The sequence below is a fragment of the Entelurus aequoreus genome, linkage group LG25, assembly GCF_033978785.1.
Source record: "Entelurus aequoreus isolate RoL-2023_Sb linkage group LG25, RoL_Eaeq_v1.1, whole genome shotgun sequence".
Lineage (NCBI taxonomy): Eukaryota > Metazoa > Chordata > Actinopteri > Syngnathiformes > Syngnathidae > Entelurus > Entelurus aequoreus.
In genome coordinates this window covers 12,106,170-12,130,401 of record NC_084755.1, presented here as the reverse complement: position 1 = coordinate 12,130,401, position 24,232 = coordinate 12,106,170, and the positions used below count along the sequence as shown (strand labels likewise).

General features: G+C 37.8%; 2 protein-coding genes across 2 annotated transcripts in view; one reads left to right on the top strand and one right to left on the bottom strand.

The window, feature by feature from the left end:
* The window catches only part of LOC133642724 (protein HID1-like), a 47,685-nt gene extending 37,599 nt beyond the window's left edge, over positions 1-10,086 (bottom strand). The window contains exons 1-3 of the mRNA XM_062037080.1: positions 9,885-10,086; positions 9,028-9,177; positions 2,428-2,598 (exon numbers count right to left, since the gene is read on the bottom strand). Of these exons, the coding sequence (XP_061893064.1) occupies positions 2,428-2,598; positions 9,028-9,177; positions 9,885-9,950 (387 nt within the window). The 5' untranslated portion in view covers positions 9,951-10,086. The remainder of the gene's footprint in view (positions 1-2,427; positions 2,599-9,027; positions 9,178-9,884) is intronic.
* A 2,209-nt stretch (positions 10,087-12,295) lies between these two features.
* LOC133642848 (protein FAM104A-like) lies at positions 12,296-23,669 on the top strand. Its single transcript, XM_062037259.1, has 3 exons — positions 12,296-12,875; positions 15,970-16,078; positions 22,817-23,669. Exons 1-3 carry the CDS (start codon positions 12,859-12,861, stop codon positions 23,036-23,038), a joined length of 348 nt encoding a protein of 115 aa, XP_061893243.1. The 5' UTR covers positions 12,296-12,858; the 3' UTR covers positions 23,039-23,669.
* The last annotated feature ends 563 nt before the right edge of the window (positions 23,670-24,232 follow it).

The following is a 24,232-nucleotide window of genomic DNA, read 5'->3' as shown; positions in this document are numbered from 1 at the left end:
CCTACTATCAAAATGACTTTAAAAGTCTTATATAAGTGTTATAATGAAGACAACACATGATGTGTCTATATTATCTATATTAGCCTACTATCAAAATGACTTGAAAAGTCTTAGATAAGTGTTATAATGAAGGCAACACATGATGTAAGTGTCTACGTTAGCTATATTAGCTTTCTATCACAATTACATTAAAAGTCTTATATAAGTGTTATAATGAAGGCAACACATGATGTAAGTGTCTATGTTAGTTATTTTAGCCTTCTATCAAAATGACTTTAAAAGTCTTATATAAGTGTTATAATGAAGACAACACATGATGTAAGTGTCTATATTAGCTATATCAGCCTACTATCAAAACGACTTAAAAAAAAGTCTTATATAAGTGTTATAATGAACACAACACATGATGTGTCTATATTAGCTATATTAGCCTACTATCAAAATGACTTTAAAAGTCTTATATAAGTGTTATAACGAAGGCAACATATGATGTAAGTGTCTATGTTAGCTACATTAGCCTACTATCAAAATGACATTAAAAGTCTTAAATAAGTGTTATAATGAACACAACACATGATGTGTCTATATTAGCCTACTATCAAAATGACTTTAAAAGTCTTATATAAGTGTTATAACGAAGGCAACATATGATGTAAGTGTCTATGTTAGCTACATTAGCCTACTATCAAAATGACATTAAAAGTCTTAAATAAGTGTTATAATGAAGACAACACATGATGTAAGTGTCTATATTATCTATGTTAGCCTACTATCAAAATGACTTGAAAAGTCTTATATAAGTGTTATAATGAAGGCAACACATGATGTAAGTGTCTACGTTAGCTATATTAGCTTTCTATCACAATTACATTAAAAGTCTTATATAAGTGTTATAATGAAGGCAACACATGATGTAAGTGTCTATATTAGCTCTATTAGCCTACTATCAAAATTACTTTAAGTCTTATATAAGTGTTATAATGAAGACAACACATGATGTAAGTGTCTATATTAGTTATAATAGCCTACTATCAAACTGACTTTAAAAGTCTTATATAAGTGTTATAATGAAGACAACACATGATGTAAGTGTCTATATTAGTTATATTAGCCTACTATCAAAACGACTTAAAAAGTCTTATATAAGTGTTATGATGAACACAACACATGATGTAAGTGGCTAATTAGCTTTATTAGCCTACTATCAAAATGACTTTAAAAGTCTTATATAAGTGTTATAACGAAGGCAACATATGATGTAAGTGTCTATATTAGCTACATTAGCCTACTATCAACATTACATTAAAAGTCTTATATAAGTGTTATAATGAAGACAACACATGATGTAAGTGTCTATATTATCTATATTAGCCTACTATCAAAATGACTTGAAAAGTCTTATATACCGTAAGTGTTATAATGAAGGCAACACATGATGTAAGTGTCTATGTTAGCTATATTAGCTTACTATCAAAATTACATTAAAAGTCTCATATAAGTGTTATAATGAAGGCAACACATGATGTAAGTGTCTATATTAGCTCTATTAGCCTACTATCAAAATTCCTTTAAAAGTCTTATATAAGTGTTATAATGAAGACAACACACGATGTAAGTGTCTATCTTAGCTATATTAGCCTACTATCAAAATTACTTTAAAAGTCTTATATAAGTGTTATAATGAAGACAACACAGATGTAAGTGGCTAATTAGCTATATTAGCCTACTATCAAAATCAATGTGTCATTAAACATGGAAAAATAAACTAAATACACAGAGGACATTAGTACAGGAAATTAAATGAGCTCAAATATACCTACAAACGAGGCATAATGATGCAATATGTACATACAGCTAGCCTAAATAGCAGGTTAGCATCACTTAGCTTGCAGTCATGCACCGACCAAATAGGCCAGATTAACACTCCAACAAGTCAGCAACATCAACAAAGCTCACCTTTGTGCATTCCCGCACAGTATAAAACGTTTGGTGGACAACATGAGACAAAGACGGTGTGAAGCATACACACAAACATATTAAACGGTGGGCTTTCTGACAGTGAGGAAGGTGTGTGTCGTGTTTGTCCTCCTACAGAAACCAAATGACAACAAAAAACATATTTTTCCCCGATTTTTTTTCCATTTCCATACATTTTTGAAAAAGCTCCATGGATCCACCAGAGCGCCGCTTAAGAGCCACATGTGGCTCTAGAGCCGCGGGTTGCTGACCCCCGAGTTTAAATGAATGAAAACATAACACGTGAATATTAGACTAGAATGAGGAAAGTCCCTTAAGCAGTCATTTAACGGCTGCAGTGAGTAAGCATCAAAATCACATCCTCAACACAATCCACATTCCCTTCATTCCTGATTAACTTTAACCTCACGTGTATTTTTAGATGCGTGTTGCCGCCATGCGGACGCTCACCCCGGCACGCCCGGCGCCAGGCACCGTGGACCAGAAGAACCCTCTCCAGTCCTGGTCCTCAAAGATGTAAGGGAGGATGCGGGTCAGAATGCGGGTGCAGTTCAAGACCGCCTGCTTCTCCCTTTCCGAGGGACAGCCCGAGTCGGCACCCTGCACCAGTTTCTCCACGGCCTGAGGAAGCGCAGCATAAAACATGTTATTCTTCTATTTAGTTTAGGTAAAAAAACTGAGAGGCTTTTATCAGCTAAAAGACATCATAATCATTAATAGAATATATATTTAATTTGAGTCTATTGGTATACACTTTATATTGCCAAAAGTATTTGGCCACCTGCCTTGACTCACATATGGACTTGAAGTGCCATCCCATTCCTAACCCATAGGGTTCAATATGATGTCGGTCCACCTTTTACAGCTTCAACTCTTCTGAGAAGGCTGTCCACAAGGTAGCGGAGTGTGTTTATAGGAATTTTCCACCATTCTTCCAAAAGTCACACACTGATGTTGGTCGAGAAGACCTGGCTCTCAGTCTCCGTTCTAATTCATCCCAAAGGTGTTCTATCGGGTTCAGGTCAGGACTCTGTGCAGGCCAGTCAAGTTCATCCACACCAGGGCCCGCTCCAAACTGTTCCCACAAGGTTAGGGTTGGGTATCAAGTATCGATTGGAACCGGGACTAACTTTCCGATTCTCCCGGAATTGTTCAAAAGTTTAAATTTCGATTCCTATTTTCGATACTGTCACGAATTGGCGTGACAATACCCAGTCCGCCGGCCGGAAAAAAATATGTCCGCCGAACCGGAAGAAGAAGCCGCTGAACACCAACGAAGAAGCGCCCACCGCCGGAAGTGTTAGCATAGCCGAGCGAGTCAGTCAAGCTTGGCGGTCGAAAGTGTGGCTTTACTTTACAAAAAAAAATGAAATAACAGTGAAATAACAGAGCTCCATGTCCATCAAGAAACGAGTGGAGAGAGAGCTGCAGATGTACCAGGACGTTCCACCGATACTTACGTCTGACGACCCTGCTGCATGGTGGTGGTCCGGTGGAACCAACAAAAGACTTATCCTTTGCTGTCAGATCGCGCTTTCTCCTATTTATGCGTTCAAGCTTCTTCCACACCCAGCGAACGTGTATTTTCCACAGCAGGAGACACTATCTGTCCAGAACGCTCACGCATCCTGCCTGAGAAGGTGGATATGGTCATTTTCCTAAACAAGAACTGTCTCTGATTTTATACTGTACCTGCTGCTAATCTGGACTGGGTTTTGCAAGTTGTTTCTTATTGTTTATTTGCTTTTCTGCACCAGGTTAGCCCATCAGTGGGAGCACGGTAACATTTTTAAGTACCTGCAGCATCATACACTTGTGTGTGTAAATGTGTTTTCATGAGGTTTCCTGCAGCATCATACACTTATGTGTAAATGTGTTTTCATGAGGTTTCTTGCAGCATCATACACTTGTGTGTGTAAATGTGTTTTCATGAGGTTTCCTGCAGCATCATACACTTGTGTGTGTAAATGTGTTTTCATGAGGTTTCCTGCAGCATCATACACTTATGTGTAAATGTGTTTTCATGAGGTTTCCTGCAGCATCATACACTTGTGTGTGTAAATGTGTTTTCATGAGGTTTCCTGCAGCATCATACACTTGTGTGTGTAAATGTGTTTTCATGAGGTTTCCTGCAGCATCATACACTTGTGTGTGTAAATGTGTTTTCATGAGGTTTCCTGCAGCATCATACACTTGTGTGTGTAAATGTGTTTTCATGAGGTTTCCTGCAGCATCATACACTTATGTGTAAATGTGTTTTCATGAGGTTTTCAAAAATAAAGCTCTCTTGAGGAAAGTGTACCCCTGGGAAAATGTATTCATAATTTATAATATTTATATTCAAGTTCATAGATTTGATATTTATATTCTAGTTGAAAACAGCCCTGTGAGGAATTTATAGTAAAGTTCATAAAAAGTTAATAGAATTAAAATTGATGGAGAATGTCAGACTATTTCATTCAGAAAGACTGTAGGTTAGCTAGCTCATTTAAAATATCCTAAACTTTTTTTTGACCCTGCCTCTTAAAAGAATCGGAATCGAGAATAGTCAGGAATCGGAATCGAAACAAAGAATCGGAATCGGAATCGTTCGAATTCAAACGATACCCAACCCTACACAAGGTTGGGAGCATGGAATTGTCCAACATTTTTTGGTATCCTGGAGCATTCAAAGTTCCTTTCACTGGAACTAAGGGGCCAAGCCCAACTCCTGAAAAACAACCTCACACCATAATTCCTCCTCCACCAAATTTCATGCAGTCCGAAATGTAGCGTTCTCCTGTCAACCTCTAAACCCAGACTCGTCCATCAGATTGCCAGATGGAAAAGCGTGATTCATCACTCACTGCTCTAGAATCCAGTGGAGACGTGCTTTACACCACTGCATCCCACGCTTTGCATTGGACTTGGTGATGTATACCTTAAATACAGCTGCTCGGCCATGGAAACACATTCCATGAAGCTCTCTGCGTACTGTACGTGGGCTAATTGGAAGGTCACATGAAGTTTGGAGCTCTGTGGCAACTGACTGTGCAAAAAGTCGGCGACCTCTTCACACTATGCGCTTCAGCGTCCGCTGACCCCTCTCTGTCAGTTTACGTGGCCTACCACTTCATAGCTGAGTTGCTGTTGTTCCCAAACTCTTCCATTTTCTAATAATAAAGCCGACAGTTAACTTTGGAATATTTAGGAGCGAGGAAATTTCACGACTGGATTTGCTGCACAGGTGCCATCCTATGACAGTTCCACGCTGGAAATCACTGAGCTCCTGAGAGTGGCCCATTTTTTCACAAATATTTGTAGAAACAGTTAGGGATGATACTCGAAACCGGTTTTCCCGGTTGTTCGATAAGAAAAGAACCGAGTCCTCGCACTCGAATCCCTTTTTGAGAACCGGTACCCGTTATCGAGACCACTATAGTAAAGACAAAGAGTTGGTTTTTTATTCGAATCCCTCGGAACGAATCCCATCCCGACCAGAATGCCCCTTGAGACGTCACAAGAATTTACGTCACGTAGCTCAGTCATTAGGTGCAGATAGGGAAAGCAGGAAAAACAATGGGATAATAATGTTCAAAACAAAAGGTATAATCCAATGAATAACTTTACTGAGAGATTTGAGCAGGGTACAAACACATGACGAATACTTTTACGACCAACCGGAAACATAGCAACCAGGCTAGCAACGCACCTCCTTTACGGCAGCTGTCACAACGTTCTTAAAGCAACCGCAGTACATACATATATATACAACATGTACGACATCTCCCTTTTTTAACTTTTGTTTTTATTTCCTTGTAAACAAAACAAAACCACACTGTATATGTGTTGTCTGTCTAATTATAAATAATGCAGACGAGGCGTGTTGGCTGAGTTCTTGACGTTTACTTTCACGGGTGACGACATGCAACAACACTTTTCGGGGCTACCGCGCATGCTCGTCACTCCCGTTGCATTTTGGGTAGTGTAGTTGTTATATTTCCTAGCTCATAACATCACATCTTTCCCCCTATAAAGAAAGATTTTAACTCAATAAAGTGTATTTCTTTTTTTAGCTTTAACTTTTCAATTTTTAGCATTGTAACCACATTTGCAAACAACTTTTCTCTTCATAGAATTTTCTTTCAATAAAAGAAATAAAGTGCAAAAATGTCAAAGCATCATAACAAACAGTTACGTCAAATAGCAGCAGAATTGCACTTTTTGGAGAGCTGTATTATTTTCAGTTTTGTGCCCAAGGGACTGATTTTATTCAACACTATATTATTATTTATACACCTATAGTGATCACAGAGACAGGTTGTTTTTGTGATACTGTATATATTTGTTTTTCTGAAAAATCCCACTTAATATACTTTGGGTAACAACAGTCAATATTTATTTATTTTATTTTATTTTTTTAGGGGGGTAACAGTCAATATTTATTTATTTATTAGATTTTTTTTTTCCTTATATAATAAAAGTGAGCTTTTGTTAAACCAAATATTGTGTGTTTTTTTCCATATACAACAACCTATCTGGACTCGATAAGAGAATCGATAAGGAATCGGTTCGATAAGAGGATTCGATAATAGGCTCGAACTCGATAATTTCTTATCAAACATCATCCCTAGAAACAGTCTCCATGCCTAAGTGCTTGATTTTTTATTTACCTGATTCTGATCATTTGAATGGGTGGCCAAATATTTTTGGCAATATAGTGTATTTATGTATATGTACGTATGTATTATATATGAGCATCTAATTAGCCTCTCGGTACCATATGTCGCTCTCATCAACACAATTGCCCCAAATAAAGTAATCCGTTAATAATAAATTACCAATATTCATCTGTCCACATAAATAAATAAAGGCCCCACCACAAGTACTCATAGTCTCCCTCCATGTGACTTTACTGTCCTATACCATGACTGATATCCCTGTATGTCAAGGTAAACAACACATGATGACCTGTAGAGAAGACATGACATATGTAAAGCTGGCAAAATACATGTACCATATAAGTATCAATTTCCAATACATTATTTATCATACATCACAGGGGGGTTTGAATCCCACTGCAGACGTAAAAAAGAGTCTACTAGTTGCTTGTGTTAGATCAGGGGTGTCAAACTCATTTTCACTGAGGGCCACGTTGCAGTTTTGGCTGCCCTCAGGGGGCCAGCCACATGTAACATTAATAAAAGAAATACATGTATAAGGATTAGCCCAGGGGTGTCCAAAGTGCTGCCCGGGGGCCATTTGCGGCCCGCAGCTAATTGTTTACCGGCCCGCCACACATTCTGGAAATATTATAGTAAAAATAAAAAAGAACATTAAAAAAAGTGGAATGAGGTGAAATCTAACAAGAAAAAGTTGCAATGTTGACACAAAAGCTGCCATGCAGGCTGTTTTTTTTTCTTTTGTCTTTCTTAATTTTTCTTTTTTTGCCATTGCTCAAAAAAAAAAAAATAATGACAAAAAATCCATGTTATAATGAATTATTTTCAGGGCTCCAATTACTTCAAATATTTCACTTTAAAATGTTTTATGTGGTAAATATTGCATATATTGTGTAGTAGCCATATAAAAACATCAATGTTTTCTTTGACAAAAGCGCATAAAACAAACAAAATAATAGTTCCAGCATAAAATCGACAGATATATCTGAAGTTGATCTCGTAACTTAAGTGTTGAAAGTAAAAGAAAAACCTAATAAAAATGTATCACTTTATGAGTGGGGCACCTTTTGGATCCCAAATATATTTAGTGATTTTTTAATTTATCTTTTCACTGTGATTACTCAAAAATTTAAAATAATTCAAATCAATGGTGTCCTGCATTACTGATCTTTTAGGGCTCTAATTACTAAATACTGCATATTTCAGTTTTACTATAAAAAAAAGTAAGTTGTTTTTGACAGAAAAGCCATAAAACATTTTTTTTAATTTGTATTACTTTATATCAACTTGAAGTTGATATAGAGATTTACTGTTAGCGTTAAATAATAAAAAAATAATAATAATATGATTTATTTTTAACATTTTAATGACTGAGACCCTTTATGGTCCCCGGGACCCCTAAAGGTAAAATAAATAAAAAATCCATATATTTTGTTATGGTTTGAAAATGAAAAATATCAAAATGGCCCCCACATGCTTTAATTTTTCCGTGTGCGGCCCTCAGTGGAAAAAGTTTGGACACCCCTGGATTAGCCACATGATATTGTCACACAATTACCTATGCATTTGATTAGTAAATGTATATTTTACCTAATCTGTAGATTTTGCGGTCCAAAAAAAATGGCAGAACTTTACCATAAAATTTACAGTAAAATGGTCACTCTATTTTACTGTAAAATTGTGGTGATTGAGCTGCCAAATTTGTGTTGTTTTTTTTGCATAAAAAATATAGTTGCTGTTTTCACAGTGCCTCCAAGCTTTCACGGGCCATTCAAAATGATGTGGCGGGCCTGATCTGGCCCCCGGGGCTTGAGTTACCCCGGACTGTTGAACAACTTAAGCTGTACATCAAGCAAGAATGGGAAATAATTCCACCTGAAAAGCTTCAAAAATTGGTCTCCTAAGTTCCCAAACGTTTACTCAGTGTTGTTAAAAGGAAAGGCCATGTAACACAGTGGTAAAAATGCCCCTGTGACAACTTTTTTGCAATGTGTTGCTGCCATTAAATTCCAAGTTAATGATTATTTGCAAAAAAAAAATTAAGTTTCTCAGTTCAAACATCACATATCTTCTCTTTGCAGTCTATTCAATTGAATATAAGTTGAAAAGGATTATCCAATTACACAACGTGCCAACTTCATTGGTTTTGGGTTTTGTAAATAAGGCATCTGGTCAACATATGAATATATTATCTAGCCTTGTTGACACCAACATGATCCTATCAGCGTGTTGTTGCGACGGGCGACTTCAGAGACAAAGGCAGGAAGCAGGGTGGAAAAAAAGCAAGAGGAGGGAGGCAACTCACTTATTTCCACATTCGGGAGCGTGGCATGCAATTGTGTTGGCAAGCAACGTTCCATGACGTAGCGAGCCACGCGATTGTGCTCACCTTATAGCACAGAGTGGCCAGATTGGAGGGCGACTCCTCTCGCAGAGCTCTTATCTCTGCAGCTGGAACTAGTGCGAAAACATCCTGCACAGTGGTGCTGGTGTCGGCCCAGAACTGGTCCCAGAAGGCGTCATCTGTGGCTTCCACGGGCTGTAAAAAAACCCCATAACAGGTTATATGACATATGGACGGTGCATTGTGCATGTAATTGTCTGATCATGCTGTATTGTTGTGTAGTTTGCCCTGTGATGACAGCAAGGTAAACAGTGTTATGTAGCACCATGCATGCACCTGCTGCATCCAGCCCGGCTTTGATTTAACATTGCTTCTACCAATCAAAATACAGCATGAACAGACTTAGACTTCCTTTTTATTGTCATTTAAATTTGAACTTTACAGTACAGATAGGAACGGAAATTCGTTACATTAGCTCATGGTAGTGCAGGATAAAAAAGCAATAAGGTGCATATATAAAATAAATAAATAAGTTACTGTACGGATAAATATATTGCACTTTTCCATATGCATCCACGTTTATGGATGCATGTTGTATTGTATTTTTTATTCTAGCGAGTTAATCAATTTTGGGGGGGGAATTGAGGGGATAATTATGATGCGTTCAAGAGTCTTACGGCCTGAGGGAAGAAGCTGTTACAAAACCTGGAGGTTCTACGGTGGGAATATGGGTTTTAATGGTGTTTACGTCACAAAATCGGATATTTTTTTCGTCCATCACATTTATATACAAGATAAATACATCTTTTGAAGCGAAGAAAACGTAACGTTGAGTTGTGCGTGTTTTTTTTTTTTTTAAATGCGTTGTCTTATCTCCTCCGTTTGCAACGATTGGGTCTAACCTGTGTTTTGGTTGTCAGCTGAATCACTGCTTTCCGGAAATTCAGTTTGGAGTCGGTGGTGCCCATTGTTATTTATTTCCCCTTTGAAAACAATAACAATAATGACGATGACGGCACCGTTGCCGCTGAGAATCCTCGTTAAGCTCTCCTCCGTCCTTTAGCTTGAGTCATTGAAGGAGGCGGGCTCAAGGTGTCACTTCCGGGTTTGAGACGCCGTCTGAAGCCTCTTTTATTTATAAATTCTTATTTAAATTTTTTTAACTATTTAGTAGATGTTATGTTTGAAATAAATTTAATTAAAAACACCACCATTATCGTTGTCAACTAATATTTTTTTATGGAGCGACATATATATATATATATTATATTTCGCCGATCCTATTGTAAACAGCGACATCTTTTGGCTACATTTTTAATTCATCAAACTCGAGTAAATAAAGGCGTCTTTTAAATTATAAATTAATACATTAATTAATTTAGTTATGTAGTCATTTTTTATTTCACACCCAAGGGGACCCATATCACAGAAAAAGAAACCATACAATAATGAAACCTAATTAAAAGAAATACAAGCAGAAATAAAATAAATAAAACAACTTGTATAAAAATAAAATGGGAATATTGTTTGAAAATACGACACTATTTCATACTAAATATCTGAACTTTTACTACTTTCTAGTATTGTGTTCGTGTCGTATTATAGTTAACGTATTAGTCTACCATGTCGAACTCCTAGTGTGTTAAACTTTTTTTTTTTACATACATACATTTATATAATTCTCACAAAAGTCAAAGCACTTTCAACATCAAGGAAAGAAAACAAAAGCAAATACAGATAGAGTAATAATACTAAAAAATATGAAAAAAACAACAAAAAAAGAAAAACAAAAAGGGCTACCTAGATCACTTTGAATGTTTTTAACATTTATATCAATTTAAGGGCTTTTGTACTCTTAATCATTCTACAATATTTGATTGGTAATTGTAACTATAAAAAATGTAAGGCTCACTTTCATAAATCGACATTTATGTAGAACATTTTTTGCCTGGAGTATAATAATGTTGACAAACATTTCTATGTTAAAGTCGTTTACAAAAATACCAAATGTGCCAAGTGTGTTAAACATACTTGACAAAGTACAGCTAATTATATTATTATATATAATTGTATGCACGTACAACACTTAGAACCTTTAGCATATCAGTATGTGGAATTAAATTAAGTAAAGAAGTTAAACATTGTACTGATATCATCCAGTTTAAGAGGTGGTTCAAAATAATAGCGCAAAGAAGAAGAATTATGAGAAATACTTTCAACCTTATTGAAAATAAGATATTCTTCATCTCAGTATGTTAATAATGACTGAATTAATTAATTACATATTACAAAACTGTTGTGTATACAAATTCACAGATGTTATTTTATTATATAAAAAAGGTCAGTAAATGATTCTATATATTTGTAAACGCTCTGAAGTGGGAAAGGGGTAGGATTAAATAAGATTTGCTTCTTCCTTCTCCTTTTCGGACATGATGTAAAGTGAAATGATATGAAATTGTGTGATGTATTATACTGTAAGTGTGTTCATGTTCGAATTAAAAGAAAGAAAGAAAGAAAGAAAGAAATACAGATAGAGTAATAATACTAAAAAATATGGAAAAAACACACACAAAAAACCCAAAAAGGGCTATACCTAAATCACTTGAAATGTTTTTAACAAGGATATCAATTTAAGGGCTTTTGTACTCTTAATCATTCTACACGATTTGATTGATAATTGTAACCCATTAAGCCAATTAGAAAATGTAGGCCTTACTTTCACAAATCCACATTTATGTAGAAAATTACTGTTATTATTATACTATTATTATTATCATTACTAATTATTAATTAATTTACCATGAATTGATTACGTGGACCCCGATTTAAACAAGTTGAAAAACTTATTCGGGTGTTACCATTTAGGGGTCAATTGTACGGAATATGTACTGTACTGTACAATCTACTAATAAAAGTTTCAATCAATCAATCAAAAATGTTTTGCCTGGAGCATAATAATGTTGACAAACATTTCTATGTTACAGTCGTTTACAAAAATACCAAATCTGGCTAGTGCGTTTTTGATTGATTTAGACTTTTATTAGTAGATTGCACAGTACAGTACATATTCCGTACAATTGACCACTAAATGGTAACACCCGAAAAAGTTTTTCAACTTGTTTAAGTCGGGGTCCACGTACGTTACTCAATTCATGGTAAACATACTTGAAAAAGTACAGCTAATTATAATTATGATACATTCTCTCCAGCACCCCTCCCGACCCCGATAGGGACAAGCGGTAGGAAAATGGATGCATGGATTAAATTTGCTGCACAAAAAAGGTAATTGACAATTTTCCAACATCACGTGAACGCATCGCTGAAGGTCCTCGCGCATGCGCAGTAGCATGTAAACAGAAGAACAGCGGCTGGCTCTGATTGCTAATGAAGGCTAGTTTAGCGGTTCGATTTAAGCTTAAATTACAATTTGGTTAAATCTAACCGACTGAGTTTGAAGTGTGGTACAACTGTTAAGCGATAAGCTGAACGCGTTTGGTAAAAATAGTAACTCTAAGCGGTCATTTTCCAGTGTCGACGTAAAGGCTAATAGCGTTAGCTTGTAGATGACGTAAAGAAAGACAGTCGGCTTCTTTGACCCCCGTCGTTGGCAGTTTAAGCCTTGACGTGATGTAAAGTATCCGTTAATTTGTATGTGTTTTGTTAAATCATTTTCGGTTGTCCTGTTCATTTACCGGCAATGGCTAATTTAATCACTTAAACCACAATTAGCTAGCCGGGGAGGTGCGCTCGCTTAAGGTGGCTAATCAGCTGTCAAAAAAGCAAGCTAACTGCTAGCAGCCGTCGAGCAGTTTATTTGATCCAGAGAAGATTTGCCCAGAACTTCGTCGAGATTTATGCATTTATTGTCACCACATGTTGACTGAAAGCAGGTGAGTCGTATGGAGGACAGCGAATGTAAAGAAAAAGCTATGGGTCTATTGTTAACATAGCTACAGAGTGGTGCGAGCAGCCATAACGCCCAGTTTTGATAGATCAGCATTATTTAGTGAAAGCGTTCAGGTGGCGTGTTATGACTTCTCTGTATGCCATATCATATGCCAATTGTGTGATTTTTTTCATGTTTAAACTTGACCTAAATTAGGAAAAGGAGGTGCTGGTGATGAGAGTGGCCACCTGGTTCCTGCTGGTGTTGTCTGCGGTTGTGAGGCCGGTTGAATGTACTGCCAAATTCTCTGAAACCGCTTTGGAGACGGCTTATGGTAGAAAATCTAGGGCAGTGGTTCTTAACTTGGGTTCGATCGAACCCTAGGGGTTCGGTGAGTCGGCCTCAGGGGTTCAGCGGAGGTCAAGACACACCCGACTAATCGTAATAATAAAAACGTCTCCCTATCAGCGTATTATGGATATGGCAACAGCAGAAGTCACACTGATTTGCAGGTGTGTAATTTGTTGTGAGTTCATGCACTGTGTTTGTTGTGTTCTTTGAACAAGGTGATGTTCATGCACAGTTCATTTTGTGCACCAGCAAAAAAAACATACCATATTTTTTGGAGTATAAGTCGCACCGGCCGAAAATGCATAATAAAGAAGGAAAAAAACATAAGTCGCAATAGAGTATAAGTCGCATTTTTTGGGGAAATTTATTTGATAAAACCCAACACCAGGAATAGACATTTGAAAGGCAATTTAAAATAAATAAAGAATAGTGAACAACAGGCTGAATAAGTGTACGTTATATGAGGCATAAATAACCAACTGAGAACGTGCCTGGTATGTTAATGTAACATATTATGGTAAGAGTCATTCAAATAACTATAACATATAGAACATGCTATACGTTTACCAAACAATCTGTCACTCCTAATCGCTAAATCCCATGAAATCTTATACGTCTAGTCTCTTACGTGAATGAGCTAAATAATATTATTTGATATTTTACGGTAATGTGTTAAAAATTTCACACAAGTCGCTCCCCTGGCCAAACTATGAAAAAAACTGCGACTTAGTCAGAAAAATACGGTAACTTTGTCTTGAAGTTGAAAAATGTTTTCACTAAAGAAGGGTTTGGTGAATGCGCATATGAAACTGGTGGGGTTCGGTACCTCCAACAAGGTTAAGAACCACTGATTTAGGGCAAAAGCTCAGGTTGACTTTCCTGCAGTCAGCATGCCAACTGCACGTTTGCGATATTTGTGGCATTGCGCTGTGTGATAAAACTGCACATTTCAGAGTGGCCTTTTTTTGTGGGCAACCTAAGGCACACCTGTGCAACAATCATGCTGTTGAAACAGCATCTTGATATGCCACACCTATGAGCATACTTGCCAACCTTGAGACCTCCGAATTCGGGAGATTGAGGGGGCGGGGTTAAAGGGGGAGGAGTATATTTATAGTTAGAATTCACCAAAATTCAAGTATGATTTTTTTTTTCATGTTTAAACTTGACCTAAATTAAGAAAAGGAGGTGCTGGTGATGAGAGTGGCCACCTGGTTCCTGCTGGTGTTGTTCCACGTTGTCTGCGGTTGTGAGGCCGGTTGAATGTACTGCCAAATTCTCTGAAACGCCTTTGGAGACGGCTTATGGTAGAGAAATGAACATTCAATCTAGGGCAGTGGTTCTTAACTTGGGTTCGATCGAACCCTGGGGGTTCAGTGAGTCGGCCTCAGGGGTTCGGCGGAGCCCATACTTGCCAACGTTGAGACCTCTGAATTCGGGAGATGGGGGGGTTGGTGGTAGCGGGGGTGTATATTGTAGCGTCCCGGAAGAGTTAGTGCTGCAAGGGATTCTGGGTATTTGTTCTGTTGTGTTTATGTTGTGTTACGGTGCGGATGTTCTCCCGAAATGTTTTTGTCATTCTTGTTTGGTGTGGATTCACAGTGTGGCGCATATTTGTAACAGTGCTAAAGTTGTTTATTCCGTCACCCTCAGTGTGACCTGTATGGCTGTTGACCAAGTATGCCTTGCATTAATTTAAGTGTGTATTAAAGCCACATATATTATTTGACTGTGCCAGCACGCTGTTTGTATGATGGTAAAGCGGACGTGACGACAGGTTGTGGCAGTGTCTTTAGGGCACGCCCCCCGATTTTGTTGTCCGGGTGGAAATCGGGAGAAATTCGGAAGATTGGTTGCCCCGGGAGATTTTCGGGAGGGGCACTGAAATTCGGGAGTCTCCCGGGAAAATCGGGAGGGTTGGCAAGTATGGCGGAGCCTCCGCCGCTGAGGTCAAGACACACCTGACTCATCGAATTAATAAAAACTTCTCCTAATTGGCGTATTATGGATATGGCAACAGCAGAAGTCACACTGATTTGCAGGTGTGTAATTTGTTGTGAGTTCATGCACTGTGTGTTGGTTGTGTTTTTTGAACAAGGTGATGTTCATGCACAGTTCATGTTTTCACTAAAGAAGGGTTCTGTGAATGCGCACATGAAACTGGTGGGGTTTGGTACCTCCAATAAGGTTTAGAACCACTGATCTAGGGTAAAAGCTCAGGTTGACTTTCCTGCAGTCAGCATGCCAACTGCACGTTTGCGATATTTGTGGCATTGTGCTGTGTGATAAAACTGCACATTTCAGAGTGGCCTTTTTTTGTGAACAACCTAAGGCACACCTGTGCAATAATCATGCTGTTGAATCAGCATCTTGATATGCCACACCTATGAGGTGGGATGGATTATCTTGGAAAAGAATAAATACATACTAACACAGATTTGTGAAGAAGTTTTTTTGTGTATATAGTAAAAGTTTTAGATATTTGAGTTCAACTCATGAAAAATGGGAGCAAAAACAAAAGTTTTGCGTTTTTTTATTTTTGTTCAATGTATTTTGCTGCTCACCAAATTTGGATGATTGCAATCTGAATACTGTTAGTAGTGTGAGCAGCCATAACGCTCAGTGGCTGTTTTGTTAGATCAGCATTATTAAAGTGACAGAGTTCAGGTGGCGTCCTGTGTTATGACTTTTCTGTATGCCATATCATATGCCAATTGTGTGATTTTTTTCATGTTGACCCAAATTAGGAAAAGGAGTGCTGGTGATGAGAGTGGCCACCTGGTTCCTCAGGCCAAAAGGCAGAACCGAGCTCACCCACTGTCCCCTGAGCCAGGACGGGATGCCTGGGACTCGGAGGTACGGCCACATTTGATCCACGCCATTTACAAAGTGTCCTACAAGTGTAAACAGTAGGGTTGTAACTTTCAATTCAGAGTTTGGGGTTGGCAATACGATTCAGGGACAATGTTATATTTTGTTTCTGAAACTATTTAATGAGTAGAAATCGATTAAGTAGCTCTTCAGCCCACCAAATTTAACCAGTGTGATTGTGAAATAAATACTGGGCACGGGGGGTAAGTACTTTTCAGAGGTGGTATAGTACTGAATATGATTCATTCGTATCGCGGTACTATACTAATACCGGTATACCATACAAGACTATACCTGGTATTTCTTGCAGGGGAATTATGGATATAACAGGTATAATTGTGAAATGTAATACAAATGTAAACATTCAAACATGCTGTCCAGATGGCTGGTCTCAGACAATCATGGAGGTGCACCTGCTGGTGTGGTTCCGCGTTGTCTGCGGTTGTGAGGCCGGTTGGATGTACGGCCAAATTCTCGGAAACGCCTTTGGAGACGGCTTATGATAGAGAAATGAACATTCAATTCACGGGCAAAAACTCAGGTTGACATTCCTGCAGTCAGCATGCCACCTGCACGTTTGCAATATCTGTGGCATTGTGCTGTGTGATAAAACTGCACATTTCAGCGTGGCCTTTTTTTTATGGGCAACCTAAGGCACACCTGTGCAATAATCATGCCGTTGAATCAGCATCTTGATATGCCACACCTGTGAGGTGAGATGGATTATCTTGGCAAAGAATAAATGCTTACGAACACAGATTTAGACAGATTTGTGAACAATGTTTGAGAAGAATAGGTCTTTTGTGTATATAGTAAACATTTTAGATCTTTGAGTTCAACACATGAAAAAAGGGAGCAAAAACAAGTGTTGCTTTTTTATTTTTGTTAAATGTACTTTGCTGCTCACAAAATTTTGATGATTGCAATCCGAACACTGTTAGTTCCGAACCAGGGGCCGTATTTATCAAGTGTCTTAGAGTGCCATTTTACACTTAAGTCCTGAGAATTTGCGAAATTTAGTCCTACTCTCAAACTTAAGAATAAAAGCTATTTATCAACTTTCTTAAGTCTAAGAATCACTCCTACTCTCCACGATATTTAAGAGACCTTCAGAGGTGTCCTAAGGAGTTAGGAGTTGCCAGTAGGGGATGGCACTGAGGCGAGAGAAACGTGCGCTAACGTTCAGGGAGCGGAAGGATGTCCTGGCTTTGTTTGATGACGAGCAGCTGATCAAACGGTATCGTTTCGACAGAGCAGGTATTATTTTTGTCACAGATTTAATAAGGGGCGTCATCTCATCAGCAACATCATGCAGCAGAGCTTTCACAGCAGAACTAAAGGTCATCACAATGCTTCGATATCTCGCCACTGGGAAAATGCAACAGTGTAACCCTTATGATTTGGGGCCATCACAACCATCAGTAAGCAGAATTGTTATGGAAACAATAATGGCCCTTACTGCTCCTCACCTCATCATGCGTTTCATTGACTTTCCAACTACACCCCGGATAATTCAGCAGAAGCAAACTGCATTCATGCAGGTAGCTGGCTTCCCTGGAGTGGTTGGGGCAATCGATGGTACACATGTAAGGATCATCGCTCCAAGTCTGGACGAGAGTGATATGGAAAGAAAAGGAAACATTTATTTTTGATTCATTGCCAATATTGTTTATTTTTGTATTATTTTGTAGTTTATTGTCAAAATATACACTCCCATTGTCCACTTAAATATTTCTAAGATATTTCTTTATTCTTAGACAAGGGATTCCCTTCCGTGATTGGTCATTTCTATGGACACAGAAATGACGTCACCTAAAATTCCGTTTACGGCACGTAGTAATGTCGTAATTCAGCTCTGAGTGTGACACTTAAGATTCAGTCCTACACTTCGCTGAAAGTGTGAGTAAGATGCTTGATAACTAACTTTTAAGTGCAGCTTTCAGCGAAGAATTACTTTACTCATAAGTCAACTCTTAGCAGACTTCTTAGGAGTAATTCTAAGAAGCTTGATAAATACGGCCCCAGATGTAGTTCTAGAGCATTTACTAGGAGCCAGCGAGAAGTTATATTTTTGACTTGACAGAGGTCACAACATCGAAAGTATATTACCTGAGGGGGCGTGTTTACAGGATAGAGTTGCCAAATGGGTAACGTTTTCTGAATTATTTGCATGCATGTTATAGAATTTTACATTACATTTTCAATTATAATGTTAGTAAATGATCTACTAAAAAAACTAAAACTTCTGTGGTACATTACATGGTACATGTATGTGTCAAAAAAGATGAGAATAAATCTTAAGGTAAAATATACTGTAGAATGCACCCAATTGCAGGAAATGTAGTCTTGATTTTCAACATTTTCTTTCGGGGCTTGTGTAGCAGCACTTCCTGCTGATAGAAATGTTCTTTTTTTCATCAGTTTTCCTCAAATCAGAATCAGAATAGTTTTTATTGCCATTGTTTGAGAACGGGTTCACAAACTAGGAATTTTTCTTGGTGCAATCGTGCAACATAAAACACATATAACACAGAATAGGTAATAAAAAGCTGTAATAAAGGGTGATCACATGCCTGATACAAGCAAGTAAACAACAATTATTGGCCAAAGCATTCACACTTTAGGTTGAATTACCAAGAGGAGACCTTTTCTGCTCGCATCTTCAGTATTCAAGAAATGTTTAATAAAAGTACACTAACAAAGATTTTAACAGTAGATTCATTGAGTGAGGAACTAAAAGCTGTGCATGACTGGACAGTATGTGACAGACTTGTCCTTAACATCTCAAAAACCAAAAGTATTATATTGGGGACTAGGCAAGGGTTATCCTGTGACCCAAAGTTGGATCTGAGGCTAGGTATCTCAACAGTTCAACAGGTCAGAAGTGCCAAGCTCCATGGAGTGATGCTGGACTGCACTCTATCCTGGTCAAAACATATCAGTGATATAGTTACAAAGATGGGAAGGGCTGCTGGTATTTCCAGGAAATGTGCTGCTTTTGTTGATCCACCTCTTCTTTGTCAGATTGTTAAGAGTTTAGTCTTGTGTCATCTTGACTATTGTTCTACAGTCTGGGCGTCTGCTGCAAGTGGTGAGATCAGTAAGCTCCAGATTGTCCAGAATAGGGCAGCAAGGCTGGTTCTTAGTTGTTCACTAAGAACCAATGTGAACCAAGTGCATGCTTCTCTTTCCTGGCTAACAGTGCAGAACAGGTTGTCAGCTAATACTCTTATATTGTTCAAATCAGTAACCGGTAGTAAAACTCCTGCTTTTCTCATGGCCCAAATAGTTCAAAGTAGCACTATACATAATCATAATACCAGGGCGTCTAGTGAGGGGCATTTTGTACTCCCTCGTCCCAGGAAGAATGCTTTGCGGAAATCTTTTATTTATAGATCTTTATCGCTCTGGAATAACCTGCCTCAAATTCTCATTGGCATTGAAAGTAAACAGGTTTTTAAAAAGAAAGTACTATTTTATCTGAGTCTTTAAATTAGTTTGCTCGTTGATGATTTGTTTGGTTTTATATTGTGTAGTTATATTTATATGGTAATTATTATTCTGTGACTGTAAATTGTTTGCTTGTTTTCTTATTGATGCTTTTATTTTTTATTTTTTTCTGTATTGTGAAGTTATAATTATATGCTTTTACTTGTAGTTGTATTGAATTGTGGACCCCAGGAAGACTAGTGGGTTGTTGAAGCAACCAGGGATCCTTAATAAAAAATCAAAACCTGCTAAAAATTCCCCTACCCCGGCCATATCTGTTTTTGGCCCTGGTGTCGCTGATGAAGGACAACGTCCCAGGTGTGCGGAAGCATGTATAATAGTGTTGGCCCCTCGCTTCCTAATTTTCATAGCCTCCTTGATCCATTGCTTGTATTAATTTATTTCTGACAAAATAACTTTTCCTTGGCTGCCAGTTATCGTGTTGTCGCTTCATAATGTTTTTGTTGTTTTGGAAGTCAGTGCATCACTTCTGTTTTGTCTGTCGCGTCCTTTGTGCCTCACAGTTGTGTTGTGGCTTTATATTATTGTGTTGTCATTTGTCTTTGTTGTGGCTTTTGTTGTATTGTGTTTGGTGTAGCTGAAAGTTGTTGTTGTTAAAACTGATATATTGAGGCATTTGTTATATTTTTCGACTACTGTAGCCATCTTTCATTTTTGTTTTGATGACGCCTCAGACGGGCAGACAAACTAAACATATAACGTCCTTCTCATTAAATGTGGTAAACTTCAAAATAAAGTCTGCCGTTCTTAAAAATCCAATGTTTTTTTCTTTCTTAGTATCGATAAAATCGATCGATTCCGTTTTAAAACGGTCTTGGATTGATACCTATATTCTGGAAGGCAAACTTGTCGAGTACAAATCGATGTAGTTGAATCTAAGGAAAATTCATTTATATACAGCTATATTTAATTAAACGTTACACTTGTAAAAAGACATCAAGGACTGTTCTTTAAGTCTGCACACTCGCCATACTTTTGATAGATTTTCCACATAGGAGATGTTCCAGCTTTGTGGTGTTGTCAAACTGCTTGATTTTGTCAACACAGGTACACTTATGTTGTGGCATCTGAAAGGAAAAGTGGATTTCAAATGCCTGACGAGATTTGATGACATTTCACACTAAGTATTTCTGCAGCATATATTGAAGCAAGATATAACCAACTGTAGGGACATTTGAAAGTCAAGATTTCATTGGCCTAAATTGTACTCTTGAGTACACCACAATGAGTGGAAATTTCAACAAGATTACATATCTGAAATCAAGGCCAAAAGTACTTCTTTTTCGACTGTAATTTTTTTTTTTTTCTTGAGAGGATGTCAGAGTAGTGTCTTGTCTTTAGAGATATGTCTATTTAAATCTAAGATGAATCACTTAAACAAGAAAAATAATCCAGCAACAGAATATGCAAATATGCATTGTCTTTAATGTAATATTGATAAGAAAATAAGCACTTTTGACCTTGATTTTTATGATGAATCTTACAGGTTTAGCAGTGTGAATCCGGCATTTATGTTCCTGTGCCTTTTACACAGAACCAGGGCAGCAACATGGAAACAAGGCTTCTTCCGTAAGGGAGCTGCACTTTTTACCTATCACTTTACAATCCTTATGTAAGACAAGAACACGTATGTTTTTCTTTTTTTATGCATTCTAACTTGTTAATAAACGCTAGCAGAAGTCCGCTAACAATGAAGTCAATTGGAGTCACTTTATTCCGCCAATAAAGCGCTCTAAAAACCTCAGTCTTATATACAAGCTGTAAGTACAGTATATATGTAATGTAGTAACAGGCACATTCATAACGTGGCATTTACGTATTTTGACGATTTTAAGCATAAGGCGACGTATTAATTTCACAGACAAATCACAACGTTTGCTTTTACCTTCAACAACAACAATGATGATCCAGAACTTTATATTTTTGAGCCTGTATATAGGGAAAATTAGGTACAAGTTTTAGAAGCTGTGTGCTAAACCAATCCGGCAGTAGCAGTATTGCTAAGTACTACACAAGAAAGTCACGTACTTTACAATATCTGCTCTCACTGGGATGCCCACTGATGTTCATATATTCCCGTTTAGATAAACCATTAATCATAATCCACCCAGAAGTAAAAAAACAACAACCCGCAAACGAGCGTTTTTACGTATCTTTATTGCGATCTCCGGGTCTAAGTTGAATGTCAAATTTTACCAACTTCTCGGTTTATGGCAACAACCTTGTACTATACAGGTGAGAGGCAAGATTTATAATCTAGAATTAACTTTCACTAACTCGGAAGCGATGCGGCAGCTCACCGGGCTCAATATGTCTATGTACTGTAGCTGCATAAGCTAGTTAGCTCGCTCTGATCACAGGACCACTAAAAATAGTTTGCCTTTAGCGCTTATAATAACAATATCACTAATACTTGGTACATATTTAGGTCAAGAGATCTAAATGGATTATTGTTGGCGATTTTTTTATTTATTTTTTTATATGTATAGGGCAATAGGGTATTCCATTAGCTTGATTGTTAGACTTAGACAAGATTTAATAAACCACAAGGGAAATTATTCAACATAGTAGCTCAGTTACAGTGATGAAAAGTGTAAGGATGGAAAGGACAATGCAGGTATAAATAGACTAATATAGCGATAAAAAATCTAACATATATATACGAATATATACATATGTGTACAGTAAATTATATATACAGATATATTATATTATGTCTATAACATATATACAATATATACCAATGACCATGTACAATATTACAGTATATACAGTATATGTGACAGGAGCAGCATAAAAGTAGAGAGTAGATCCAGCAGAAAATAGAAAATAGACATTATAAACAAAGAGACGTAGCTAACATAGGTGTCGGGTAATAGGCAGATATCATCTATGGCTATATTGCTATATATTGCCACCTCATACTTGCCGTATTTAATGAGTTAGAATGTATAAAAAAGAAAAACGTGTGTTCTTGTCTTGCATAAGGATTGTGAATGATGGGCAAAAAAAAGTGTAGTTCCTTTTTAAAGGCACTGCAAACGAGCAATACAATAAACAATTCAATTAATACCTCTCACAATTAAGCATTATTGCATTTTGTTATACACCTGATAGGTTGTGCAAGCTTTCACAAGGGAGTGTATCCAATATTGGTTTAGAATAAGATAATGTTAGTAGTATTAGTAGTAACAGGTGTTTTCTTTGTTTTAGTCCTCCAATAGTGAGAGCAGTCTCAGCAGTCCAGAGCATGCATCTGGGAGCTGTAGCAGCAGCCGCTGCGCCGCGGGCCCCTGCAGTCCCCTCAGCTCCAGCGACTCCTTCGACCTGGGGGGCCCCAAGCAGACGGCTTCCTACCTGCACATCAACCGCATTCTGAGGGAGGCGCACTTTCAGAGCCTGCAGAGCCGAGGCCACGTCCAAGAGACACTGTGACCTCATTCCGTGTCCCCCCCGAGACGACCTGATCAGGTATCAGGGCTTCAGAGAATCAGCAATAAGAACTGTGACCAGAGTGGTCTGGTTTACACGCTGCTGCAGTGTGATGCTTTTTATTAACACGCGAATGAGAAGAGCTGCCAAAAATCACAAGTTTAGGCCAGTCACTTTTGACTCGTTTAGTCTTCTATAGTAGGATGTCTGGCTGATATGAAGTCTCAGGGAGGTTGTAGGTCTGAACCTTTCTGTCCTTTTTTCCCCTCATAGTTAGCTCCACAAATCATCTTCAGATTCAATACAATAAATAAAATGTCATAGCACAGCGATTTATGCCACACTTCCACTTTTATTTTGACTGTCAAATGTTGCTATTAAGTCCACATGACAGAGCAACAAATAATGACTGTGGTTTACAAATAATACAGGCAGCCCCTAGTAACACCTGCCTGTACGTTATTAGACCCGTTACTCCCCGTGTGTGATCCTGAAACCCAGAGAAAGCTCAGCTCAGCTTTCAAGAGTTATTTTTTTCCATGGTTATATTTTTTGTATTTAGTAGTCAACATGTCATTGACTCCTCTTGTAAATCATATCAGAAATAATAAAGTGTGTTTTTTTTTTTTTTTCATTTTTCGCCTTGAAGGTCCATATTGCCATTCATCCAGGGAATTGAACCGATCACAACTGGACTGTTCAGATTGTCCGAGCAGGCTTCATTAGTTAATGTTCACAGACTTTGGACAGCTATAAATGCTTGATGCCAGATTCAAAGTATTTATCCTCTCAAGGAGGGAGCATTCCATGAAAAAACATTTCACTCTATCGTGGTTGACAACAGCTGCTATGATGCAACCTGTGCCAGCATAACAGTCTTTAGGATGGAATTACCCTCGTTGGCATTCCACTCCGTTTTATCAATGGTCAAGGAGGCACCTAAAACCCCCCAAAAAAACAAAGTGTATGTCCTGTTATTTGTTAAGACTAAATTATTAAATCCCTTAGGGAGGGTTTAAAGCACAGCATTGCATGTGAGGGGTAGGTGGTATGCCATTCAATGAATGACTATCCTTGCATTGAGCCCCTCACTAACGAGCTCTGACCTGTGTGTAAGGCAGGAGCCGCCATAGACGTCTTTAATTAGCACACGACACGTCGCCTTTACAGACACAATAACAGATTACATGTATTAAT